This window comes from Lipophrys pholis, assembly GCF_963383615.2.
Source record: "Lipophrys pholis genome assembly, chromosome: 18".
Classification (NCBI taxonomy): domain Eukaryota; kingdom Metazoa; phylum Chordata; class Actinopteri; order Blenniiformes; family Blenniidae; genus Lipophrys; species Lipophrys pholis.
Window position 1 is genome coordinate 25,531,504 of NC_137646.1, and position 12,000 is coordinate 25,543,503.

At 46.8% G+C, this 12,000-nt stretch overlaps 1 protein-coding gene across 1 annotated transcript; it reads left to right on the plus strand.

The window, feature by feature from the left end:
- Positions 1-1,634: 1,634 nt before the first annotated feature.
- On the plus strand, positions 1,635-3,311 carry LOC308123980 (tripartite motif-containing protein 16-like; the record flags this gene model as incomplete). Its single annotated transcript, XM_080486735.1, is given in 2 exon segments — positions 1,635-2,605; positions 2,608-3,311. Coding segments are annotated over 2 exon segments (1,656 nt in total). The 5' UTR covers positions 1,635-1,653.
- Positions 3,312-12,000: the final 8,689 nt, after the last annotated feature.

A 12,000-nucleotide genomic window follows, 5' to 3' on the forward strand; every position in this document is an offset into this window, starting at 1 on the left:
GGGCAGGACGCATGCCTCTCGGCTGGGAGCGTTTAAGCATAAACGTTAATTTTATTGGCCAGAGAGATGGCAGCACTCACCAAGAGCATCGGTATTGCTTACAGTCAGACTGTTCGTAGTCTCCGCCTTCGTCCCCTGATGTCCCTCTGCTGCAGCTGTGACTCCATCTTCATTCTGGACCTCTGCTTGGCCTCCTTCATGACTCTGTGGATGCTGTACGTGACGAGTTCCGTCTTTTGGCCGGCGATGCGGGACTTCATAGCGTCGCGGACGCCTTTGTTCATCCACAGCAACTGGTTGGGAAATTCCCTGATAGTTCTTTTGGGGATAGTGTCCTCCACCAATTTCCCCAAAAATATTGCAACCGCGTCCACAAAGACACCGATGCAATCACCAGAGTTGCGCCAGAACATTTCCCAGTACGTGGTCTCCAAGGTGTCCTGCATGATGGCCTCTGATTGGTCAGAGCAACATGACACCTCTCTCTCCATCTGAGCAGTTTTCTTCAGCCGGTGCTCGTACCAGGGCTGAAAGAAGGATGGATCCGTGGTCTGACTGGCCGAATGGCGGCTGGATCCTTGCTGCATAGCCGTCTCTGATGGGGGAAGAACAGTGAGCCAAAGTCCTGTGTTCTCTGGTGAATGTAAACATCACTGAGGATAACAGAGTTGAATTCCCTTGGAGAAGTAGAAAGGTCGGCATTTAATAGTTAAAAGTTGTTTTGGCGAACAGGACTTCAAGAGATAAACAACACCTCTGCACCAGTTGTTGATCTTGAGACAGACCCCCCCCCTCCAACCCCCCCGACCTTGAGACCTTCCCGACTCAGTCGTTCTGTCCATTCGGTGAACTATGAAGAAGACCTCTGGTTGAACTTCGTGGTTCAGGATGGTGGAGGTTCAGCAACGTCTCAGTGAGGCAGATGAGGTTACAGTCTCTTGTGTCCCTCTTGTATCGTATCCTGGATCTGAGCTCGTCCAGCTTGTTGTCCAGAGACTGGACGTTCGTGAGCAGAATGCTAGGTAGTGATGGTTGGTGACCTTGTGGCCTCGGCCTGTTCCTGATCGGCTCGTTTACTGCAGGGCCTGTTACTCTGCTGGACTCCTTCGTTGTTGGAAGTCCCCGCAGGATCTCGCTGGGACAGGAAGCATCTGCAATTAAAGTTGTAGAGTACGGTGATAAACCGATATAAACCAATGTTCACCAGTGTGTGTCTGTCATATTTGATAAGACCAGGACATGACCTGGTGAAGACTGTGCAAAAAGTTAAATCAAAAGTTAAACAACCATAAAAAAGTTGTACATTGTTACGGTGCTGGAGCAGATAAAACAGCCACTGCACTCATCATCTTAGTAATTATTTGTTATTTGTTGTGAAACTGGAAATGATCCTGGAAACCAAACAGCCTCTGGCGGCCCCTCCCTTCTGTCCCACGCTGAGTCACTGTCTCCTCCTCTTTCCCAGGTCTTCCAGCTGAGGAATCGATGACGTCTCTGAGCTGCAGAGTGAAGCAGCTCACCAGAAGAACCAATGAGGATCAACGTTCACAGGAGGACGAAACCAGGGGAGGGTTTGGTTTCAGCTGGGATGTTTTAAACCTGCTGAAGAGGAAGAGGAAGTCATCAAACACTCGCTGGTGTTGAGAGGAGAAAATGGCAACGGCAGGAGCTCAGCTGGATTCAGAAAAGTTCTCTTGTTCCATCTGCCTGGATCTCCTGAAGGATCCAGTGACGGTTCCCTGTGGACACACCTACTGCAGCAACTGTATTAACAGACACTGGGATGGACAGAACGAGGGAAGCTCCAGCTGTCCTCAGTGCAGGAAGAGGTTCAGCCGGAGGCCTGACCTGAAGAAGAACATCCTGTTAGCAGAGTTGGTGGAGGATCTGAAGAAGACGAGACTCCAAGCTGCTGCAGCTGATCTCTGCTCTGCTGGACCTGAAGACGTGTCCTGTGATGTTTGTCCTCGGAGGAAGCTGAAAGCCATCAAGTCCTGTCTGGTCTGTTTGGCCTCTTACTGTGAGGAACACCTCCAACCTCACTACCAAGCTGCTCCATTAAAGAAGCACCAGCTGGTGGAGCCCTCCAGGAATCTCCAGGACAACATCTGCTCTCGTCACGATGAGGTGATGAAGATTTTCTGTCGCACTGATCAGCAGTGTATCTGTTACCTCTGCACCATGGACCAACACAGAGGCCATGAAACAGTCCCAGCTGCTGCAGAAAGGATGGAGAAGCAGAAGGAGGTGGAGGCCAGTCGACTGAACATCCAGCAGAGAATCCAGCAGCGAGAGAAAGAGGTGGCGCTGCTTCAGCAGCAGGTGGAGGCCATCAATGCCTCTGCTGATGAAGCAGTGGAGCACAGCGAGGAGAGCTTCACCCAGATGATCTGTCTCATCCAGAAAAGAAGCGGTGAGGTGAAGCAGCAGCTCAGATCCCAGCAGCAAACTGCAGTGAGTGGAGTCAAAGAGCTGAAGGAGAAGCTGCAGCAGGAGACGGTCCAGCTGAAGAGGAAAGACGTCCAGCTGGAGCAGCTGTCTCACACAGAGGACCACCAGCAGCTTCTACACAGCTACCCCTCAGTGTCAGCACTCAGTGAGCCCACACACCCTCCAGCATCCACCATGCTCCTCTCACATACTTTAAGGATGTGGCAGCAGCTGTGGCAGAGATCAGAGAGACAATACAGGACATCCTGAGAGAGACGGGGACAAACGTCTCACCGAGAGACGCTGGAGAGCTTTTACTGCCACAAGCACAGCCAGAGACCAGAGAGGACTTCCTACAATATTCACTGCAGATCCACCTGGATCCAAACACTGCTCACAGAAAGCTGGAATTAACTGACAGGAACAGAAAAGTTAATTATGCATCAGTAGAACGGCCTCATTCTTTTCATCCAGAAAGATTCACAACATGTCGACAGGTTCTGAGCAGAGAGAGTCTGACTGGACGTTGTTACTGGGAGGTGAAGTGGAGAGGAGGAGGAGGAGTTATAGCAGTCACATACAAGAACATCAGCAGATCAGGGATCAACAATAAATGTTTATTTGGATTTAATGACAAATCCTGGGCTTTATTTTCTTGGTTAGACAAATTTATGTTCCGTCACAACAGCACACTAACTCCCGTCCCAGGCCCCTGGTCCTCCAGAGTGGGAGTGTACCTGGATCACACAGCAGGTATTCTGTCGTTCTACAGCGTCTCAGGAACCATGACTCTCCTCCACAGAGTCCAGACCAGCTTCACTCAGCCGCTACACGCTGGAGTTTATGTATCAGGCTCAGCAGAGTTCATCAGACCTCAGTAGAGAACTTCCTCCATGTCTCCTTGTGTAGTTCTCTAAAGAACCTCCACAGTTTCATGAGATTTCTGACAGGAAGAAGATTTGACACCAACAGACGGTGGACCGTCTTCTCAGGGACTTTCTGGGTGGAGAAAAGGATGTGAGACGAGTGTCAGGAGGCAGAAAGGAGCTGAGTTGGTGGAGAACAAGATGGAGCTGCAGCATCAGGCGCCTCACTGATTCAACTGACGCTTTTCTAAGAGTTGGACTCGTTTTTAAAAGAGGATTTTATTCTTCATGTACCGAATGAAGCTGGAGCTTCTCCACCTTCGGGGGGGTTTTAACAAAGATTTAGAACTTTTTACACGTTCGTATTGATGAATCTTTCTTTATTGATGATTATTTTCTGACTTGATCCTTCAGAGTGAAGACTGGTGGATTTTCTTACTTCACAGTGAAATGATTGTTTTGGGGTTTTATATGTTTTTCCGTCACCAAGTGGCAGGAAGTTTGATTCTTTTATCTGAACATGTTTACTACAACTACTACAATACTTTTAAGGGTTTTACACTCACTTGTTTTTCTTACCTGTTATGAAAGTAAAGAGCTTGACTTTGGAAACTCTAAATAAAAAAAATCTGACTAAATTCTTTCTCTGCACTTCATGTTCTTCTCTTGAGTGGTAAAGCAGAGTTCCACGTCGTTGTCCATGGTGGTCACGTTGAGTTTGTGTGCTCTGTCCTTGTTTTGTTTGGGATTGGAAACGGGATGAAATAAACCTGGTATTGCTGTTGCACGGGACCCGGAAACATGGTTTGACGTTCTTTCCACCTTAAATTACTTAAATGGCTCAGAAAACAACAAAATTGTGTCGCGCTCTATTTCTTCCCCGTGGAGTTTTAAGCTCAGAATGTCTGACTTCCAGGAAGTTGGTAGTTGAACGCTACTGGTTCATTTGCATTTGGGGCGGGGCTTACAGAAAGGACAATTTGTTTGTGTTGAACTTCGGCAGTGGGAAGAACAAAGCTTCTATTTAGAAATTAACTGGGGCTCCATTTTTTACCGCAGGAACATAAAAAGTAGGCCGAACATGGTGTGACTAAACAGTGCCACGGCCCGGCTGCAGCAGGAGCAGGCTGATCAGGACGAGCAGTTCATGGAGTGGCTCCTGCTGCAGAAGGGGAGGCAGGCCCACCTCCCCGAGGAGCTGTTGTCCCGGGGGGGGCGGGGAAGTGTCAGGAAACCCGTTCCAGCCTCGTGCTTCAAACCGTTGGCGACGTCCCGTTGACATAACACGGGAGGAGATGCCGGCACCGTGGAGGAAGAAGTCTGTAGGAGGAGGTGGAAAGCAAATCACTAGCTCTGGGTGGCCAATCCCAGCTGAGCGGAGAAAGGCTCGGCCTCGGCAGGACGGAGCTGACGCACATATTGGCAGGGGCAGCAGCGATGGCTGCAGTGGCCCAGGCAGAGACGGCGAGGAGCAAGTAGCAGGAGCAGCAGCCTGCCCCGGGATGGTGAGGCGCCGGGTAGCAGCCAGGACGGGAGCTGCATCAGTGACCGCAGAGGAAGTGGTGTTGGCAGAGGCGTTGCTGCCTCCGGGGGGGAGTGGTGGTTAGGACGGGGGACTTCCCGGCCTAAATTGGGCAGTGGGGTTATGTGGCAGAGAGGTGGTATCTGTTTTAGTTCTTCTGGACCTTAGTGCCGCATTTGATACTGTCCATCATAATATACTCTTAAGGAGATTAGAAGATGCCGTCGGTATTAAAAACTTAGCCTTAAACTGGTTTAAATCATATTTATCTGACCGGTTTCAATTTGTTCATGTAAATAACAAATCTTCAATACATGAACGGGTCCTGTGTGGAGTACCACAAGGCTCCGTCCTCGGACCCATATTGTTTAATCTCTATATGTTACCACTCGGAAATATTATTAGGAAACACAACATTAACTTTCATTGTTATGCAGATGATACTCAGCTCTATTTATCAGTTAAAGCCAATCAGGCAGACAAACTTGTTAAACTAGAGTCCTGCCTCAGGGATGTTAAGTCCTGGATGTCTATCAACTTCTTAATGCTCAACACATCCAAGACTGAGGTTCTAATCCTAGGTCCTAAAAAGCTCAGGGATTACTTTTCAGATAGTCTGATTACCTTAGATAATATTACCTTAACCTCTAACAGTGATATTAGGAACCTGGGTGTTATTTTTGATCAGGATCTGTCATTTATGTCCCATGTTAAACATGTCTCCAGGACAGCCTTCTTCCATCTAAAGAATATTGCAAAAATGAGAAACTTCTTGTCCTTCAAAGATGCAGAAAAAATGCTTCCTGCCTTTGTGACTTCAAAATGAGATGATTGTAACTCCCTAATGTCAGGATGTCCAAACTCCTCTGTTAGGATCTTCCAGCTAGAGCAGAACACTGCTGCAGGTTTACTAACCAGAACTGGAAGAAGAGAGCACATCTCCCCAGTCTTAGCATCCTTACACTGGCTTCACATCAAATCTAGAATAGAATTCAAGATCCTTCTGGTCACATCTAAAACTCTTCATCAGAAGGCTCCGTCCTATATCGAGAAACTTCGAGGAGTGTCTCACCCTCCACGAGCCCTTGGCTCTGAGGATGCAGGACTGTTGGTAATCTCTAAAGTCCTTCAAAGTAAAACAGGAGTCAGGAGTTTCAGCCATATGGCTCCTTTACTCTGGAATCAACTAGCAGCCTCGGTCCGAAGGGCCGATACCATTAGTTTATTTAAGAGGAGACTAAAAACCTTCCTCTTTGATAGAGCTTCTCATTAGGAATAAAATAGGAGCACTAAGTTGAGCTGCTCTAGGCCTAGACTGCTGAGGGGATTTCCTCTCTCCCGTTAAAGGGAGTAACTCTACATTTGGAGCTTCTGTTTCTTGTCTTTCTTTCTTTCTCTCTGTGTAACAACATTACTGTAGCCACCAGATACTGCCGCCGTCTTTTTTTCTCCCTGACAGTAGGGGAGCAGGATCCAGGGGATCAGACCCAAGACTCCCAGAGTGGAGTTACGACGGTCCTACTACCCGACCCCACCACAGCACCGGGACCTCACCGCAACGGCACGGCCCTTAAACTCCAGACTGAGATTGGCTCATCATCAGACCAACGCTCATCAGAGACCTTTCTTAGTATTTGTACTTATCTGGCCTGTCTGCCACTCTCTCTCTCCCTCTTCTATTCCTCTCTCTCCCTGTCCTATCCCATGTACTTCTCCCCCCAACCGGTCAGGGCGGATGGCCGCCCTTCAAGAGTCTAGGCTCCGCCCCACGGTTTCTTCCTGAAGAGGGAGTTCTTCTGAACTTCTCTCCATGCGAGGGAGTTTTTCCTGGCCACTGTTGCTTGTTACATCTGTTTGCTTTGGAAGGGTTTAGTTGGGTTCTGTTGTACTCTATTATTGTAAGAGGCTTTGAGATGTTTGTTGATGTGATTTAACGCTTTACAAATAAAATTGAATTGAACTGAATTGAATAGTTTTTGTGTCCAAACGAACTTCAGCAGTGTGAAAAAAATACTTCTATTTATAAATCAACTGTGGCTACATTTCTTAACTCAGGATAATAAAAAGCACACCGATGTGTTTGTGAGGGTCTTGGGGTCGAGGTGATGCACTCGGTTTCACGGTCAGATGGACGGTCGTGACAAAAACAGTGTTTGTTTGCGGGGCTACGCCTGCCTCACTCTCCTCTCAGTGGTCAGTTAAAATGACGGGGTCTCCCTGTCCCTCTGCCAGGGGCTGCTGTTACCATGGCAACCACAGCAGGTGTCCTCTAACAGTGACTCAACACTTTTCAAACTGTGGAGCTGCTGCCTGTTTGGAGGCATTTCAATAACTTGTATACTTTTTAAACAGTTGAATATTCAGCAGTATTTTGTCTCAGAAACAAATCACTTCTAAATTTTTGAACATATTTTTGATGTTCTGGTGTGTTTATCTTTTTGTACAAAGTAAAAAACTAATTTGTGCTATTTCTTTGTTGGATATGAAATTGAAATGATTGTTTTGTCAACAAATAACAGTCAATTTTAGTCTTTCGGCTTGACGTGACTCATTTCTGCTGATATAAGAAAGAGAAAAGATGTAAAGTGTCAAAGCTTGATATGGATTAAAAAGCTGGAATGACACACACACACACACACACACACACACACACACACACACACACACACACACACACACACACACACACACACACACACACACACACACACACACACACACACACAGTCTTACATAAAGAACAGGTGAATTCCAGATTGGGTGGAGTTTATTCAAATGCAGCTGAGTCAATCTAATTGTCTCGGACAGGCAGCGCCATATTCTCCACCGGCTGCGGCTCCTTCCTGATCTCCAGTCTGAAGCTGGACAACCACACAGTACTACCAGGGTATATGCAGGAATCCTGAGGTTAATGTCAATACCTTTTTAAGACTTTTTTAAAAACCTTTCAAAAGAAATTAAGACCTCATCGGCACTTTAAGTTGTTGTTAGCCACACATCTTTAACAGTTGTAGTTTACAATTGAACAGAAATGAGGTAAGCTGAGAAGGAATAAAACTCAAAAGAATAATTAAACGCCAACTGGCGGAAAACAAGAACTTATTACAAGACTCGTCCAACGTCAACACAAAGGGGCCAGCTTTGTTGATGCTGTCAACAAGCTGCTGCCAACCCCAAGTAGTGTCAACCCCAATCTTATCACGTATCCAGTTTTGTCCTTGCCCCAGGTGAACGTCTTAGCAATGTCCGAATCCGGAAACATCAACTTAAAAATATCCGCAATACCTTCATTTGAGTTCAATGAGTGGTGATGTGCTGCTGTGTTGAGACACCAGATAACCTCTGAACACAGCGTTGGTGTGCCGCCCGTAGTCACCCTGATGTCAGCAGACGATGAAGCAGAGGTCGCGGTCGTAGCTGTGTTGGCTAGCTCACCTGTCACGTTAGCAGGTGGTGGACCACGGAAAGACGCTGCCAACACCCGTCTTGTGGCTAGTACCTTCCATACGGGACCTCGGGCAAGTGCTTTCAACTTTTTACTTGCCCGAAGTTTAATGGAAATCTGTAAGCTTGGGTAATGTATGAATTGACCAATAAATACATTGTAATATGTTTCTGTAATAATCTTTGGAATAATACCAAGGTATATTTGACTCAGATTAAAAATAGCTAGACAAACATAATAGGATTTCATGAATTATTTTTACAATTTAACTTCTTTCCATGAGAGTATCCATGCAGATTCTGACATAGTACTGAAACATTTACACATTTAGCCTATCAGAGTTCATTTACATCTTTAATTTATTTACACACTAACAGAGTCATTTCAATTACCTTAGAATAGTTGAAAACAACTGTGTATTATATACAAGTACTGCATTAATGATTTAAAGGGACGAATTAAATTCTTGTGCACACTAGAGAATTATTGACTAGTTTAAGACAAAAAATTAATTGTAGTATAATACATACAACGCAGCTCCAAGCATTGGGACTATTTTCAGGGAGTTTTGCATGGAGTAGGACGCAGCTTCACAGAGGTGTGAATCGCCTGCTACGGCGGAGGAGCTGCTGTTCATTGTTTTGATGCCGGTCAGTGCCGTTCTCCTCGGGGAGCTGGCTGTGACGTCTGGCGGCAGAGCGACCGCCTCGCTGTACATCGGCTTTGCAAACATCCACGTCGATGCTTTGAGCGGAAAATCCGTCCAAACAGCAACATGCTGTCATGAAAAGTTGGATAGCACAGTGCTACTTCCATAGCCTGCTCGCTGGCGGCAAACTATGGAATGGATTTCCTGACTCATTACTCCTCGTCTCATTGAGATTCCGCGCCGGAATCTTCGCCGTGACGTGATGATGTCGCACCCATACGCGCGCAGCCCCGAGGCGATCTCGCTACGAGAACGCAACCGAGTCAAGGCGTATAAAATTTAATACCTGATAGAATCGCGATTAAGACTTTTTTAATACTTTTAAGGGCCTTAATTTCCCACAATTGATTGATCAACTTATAATACTTTTTAAGACCCCGCGGACACCCTGACTACAGTAAGTCCGGATAGTCTTGTTAGCATTCACATAAGTTGCAGTATTTTTCTGTCAAACCCACTGAGCCAACGTATGTCTGGGTTTTGTTAGTGGACATGATAAAGGTGTTTATTTATTTTTGCTAAACTTGGAGAGAAACAGTTTTCCCTCAAAGCCAAAATGACGTTTTAATATTCTTTAAATTTAAATGTAGTTTCTGTGTGTTGACGCTACATTGATTCCGTGGTTTACCATGAATAAATATGCATTACAAGCTTCAGTCTTAAGTAGAACATAAAATGTGATTAATCGCAATTAATCATAGAAAAATGTGTGAATAATGAGTAAAATATTATTTTTATCAATTGACAGCAAAAAAAAAAAAAGGAAGCCGACCAGTGTTGTGAAAAACAGCTGTAACGCCACCCTGGTGACAGCAGAGAGAAGAGTCTGTGGCTGAGGTGGGTGGGTGGGCTCATTCACAAGCTTCCTGGTCTTCAACAAGCATGGTTTGTTGTAAATGTCCTGCAGGTTGGGGATGGAGGTTCTGATGGTGATCTCCACCGAGGAGATCACCCTCCTCAGGGCCAAGAAGTCCTGTTGGCTGTTGCTGCCCATCCAGGTGGGGACACTCCCAGACAGAACACTCAGTGGTGCAGGTCTAAAAGTTTCTGAACACCTTGGCAGGGAGATTAAAAAAGCTCTGTGTAGCAGCTGGTTGATGGTTTTGCCTGTGTATTTGTTTTATGCAAACATTAAGTGTATGCAAACAGAAAGTTTAAAGCACCTGGGGATGATACACCAGTAGTGTGAGATGTTAATTCTTCTTGTGCACACTGGTACAAAGTGGTTGGCACAGGTTTTCAGGACAAACCCTGTTATATCGTCAGGTCCTGAAGCTTTCCTGGTGTCACGCAGTGAAACGTCAGTCTCACTTCATGCTCCGTCCTGGTTCGTGTCTCCTCCTGTCTGCTGGGCAGGATGCATGCTTCTTGACTGGGGGACTGGAAACGTTGGTAAAGATACGTTTTTTTGCCCAGAGAGATGGCTGCACTCCCCAGGAGCATTGTGTTGCTTTATAGTCAGACTGTACGTCGTCTCCACCAGAGTCCCCTGTGCTGCAACTGTGTCTCCAGATTCACCCTGTACCTCTGCTTGGCCTCTGTCACGGCTCCACAGACACTGTACGTGGCAGCCCAGTAGTCTCATGTCTTCAATGGCGAGTCTTTTCCTTTAGGAGACACGGCAGGACTTCAGAGCATCGCGGATGCTTTTGTTCATGTACAACTTCCGGTTGAGAAACTGCCGGTAGCTCTTTTGGGTATAAGTGTCCTCCGATAGTTTTCCAATAAATCCCACAACCACTTCTGTAAAAACACTGATGTCATTACCAGACTTGTGCAGGAACATATCCTCGTCTGTTGTCTCCAAGGCGTCCTGCAGGGGGGCCTCTGATTGGTCATTGGCAAGACACTTCTCTCGCAGACGGAGCCAATTGCTTCAGCTGCTCCTTGTACTTGGGCTGAAGAAGGATGGATCCGTGGTCTGACTGGCAGAATGGTGGCTGGATCCTTGCCGTATAGTCGTCTCTGAAGGGGGAACAACAGTGAGCCAAAGTCCTGTGTTCCCCGGCGGCGAAGGTGACGTGCTGGAGAAGTTCTGGAATCACCTTCCTCAGGTGTTAAAATCCCTGAACACAGTGAGGGCTGTTTCTCGGTAGGTACCCTGGTCGGTGGACATAGCATCGTGTAGCTCAGCTAATACAGTCAGTCTCTGCCCGCGGGTGAACGTAAACAGTGCCGAGGATGACGGCATATGATTCCCGTGAGGAAGTACAAAGGTCGGCACTCAATGGTTAAAAGTTCCAGGTTTGGCGAACAGGACTTCAAGAGATAAACACCATCTCTGCACCAGTTGTTGTTGGTCTTGCGAGAGCCAACCCCACCTTGAGACTTTTCCGACTGTGCTGTTCTGCCAATTTGGTGAACTGTGAAGAAGTCCCCAGGTCCAACTTCGGTCAGCAATGTCTTTGTGAGGAAAACTGCTAGGTCGTGATGGTTGGGGACCTTGTGGCCTCATCTTGGTCCTGAGACGAGCTCATCTCCTCTGGGGCCTGTTACTCTGCTAGACACCTTCTTTGTTGGAAGTGGAAGTCCCTGCATGATCTCGCTGGGCCAGGACTCATTGGCAGTCAAAGTTGTAGAGTGATAAACAAATATTCACCCGTGTGTGTCTGTCATATTTGATACAACCAGAACATGACATGGTGAAGACCGTGTAAAAAGTCAAATAAATAAAAAAATGTACATTGTTCGGGTGCTGGAGCAGATAAAACAGCGACCACACTTAAAGGTGTCATCTTAGAACTTAGTTTGTTGTGAAACTGTTTCCTGAAAACCAAACAGCCTCTGACGGCCCCTCCCTTCTGTCCCACGCTGAGTCACTGTCTCCTCCTCTTTCCCAGATCTTCCAGCTGAGGAATCGATGACGTCTCTGAGCTGCAGAGTGAAGCAGCTCACCAGCAGAACCAATGAGGATCAACGTTCACAGGAGGATGAAACCAGGGGAGGGTTTGGTTTCAGCTGGGATGTTTTAAACCTGCTGAGCAGGAAGAGGAAGTCTTCAAACACTTGCTGGTGTTGAGAGGAGAAA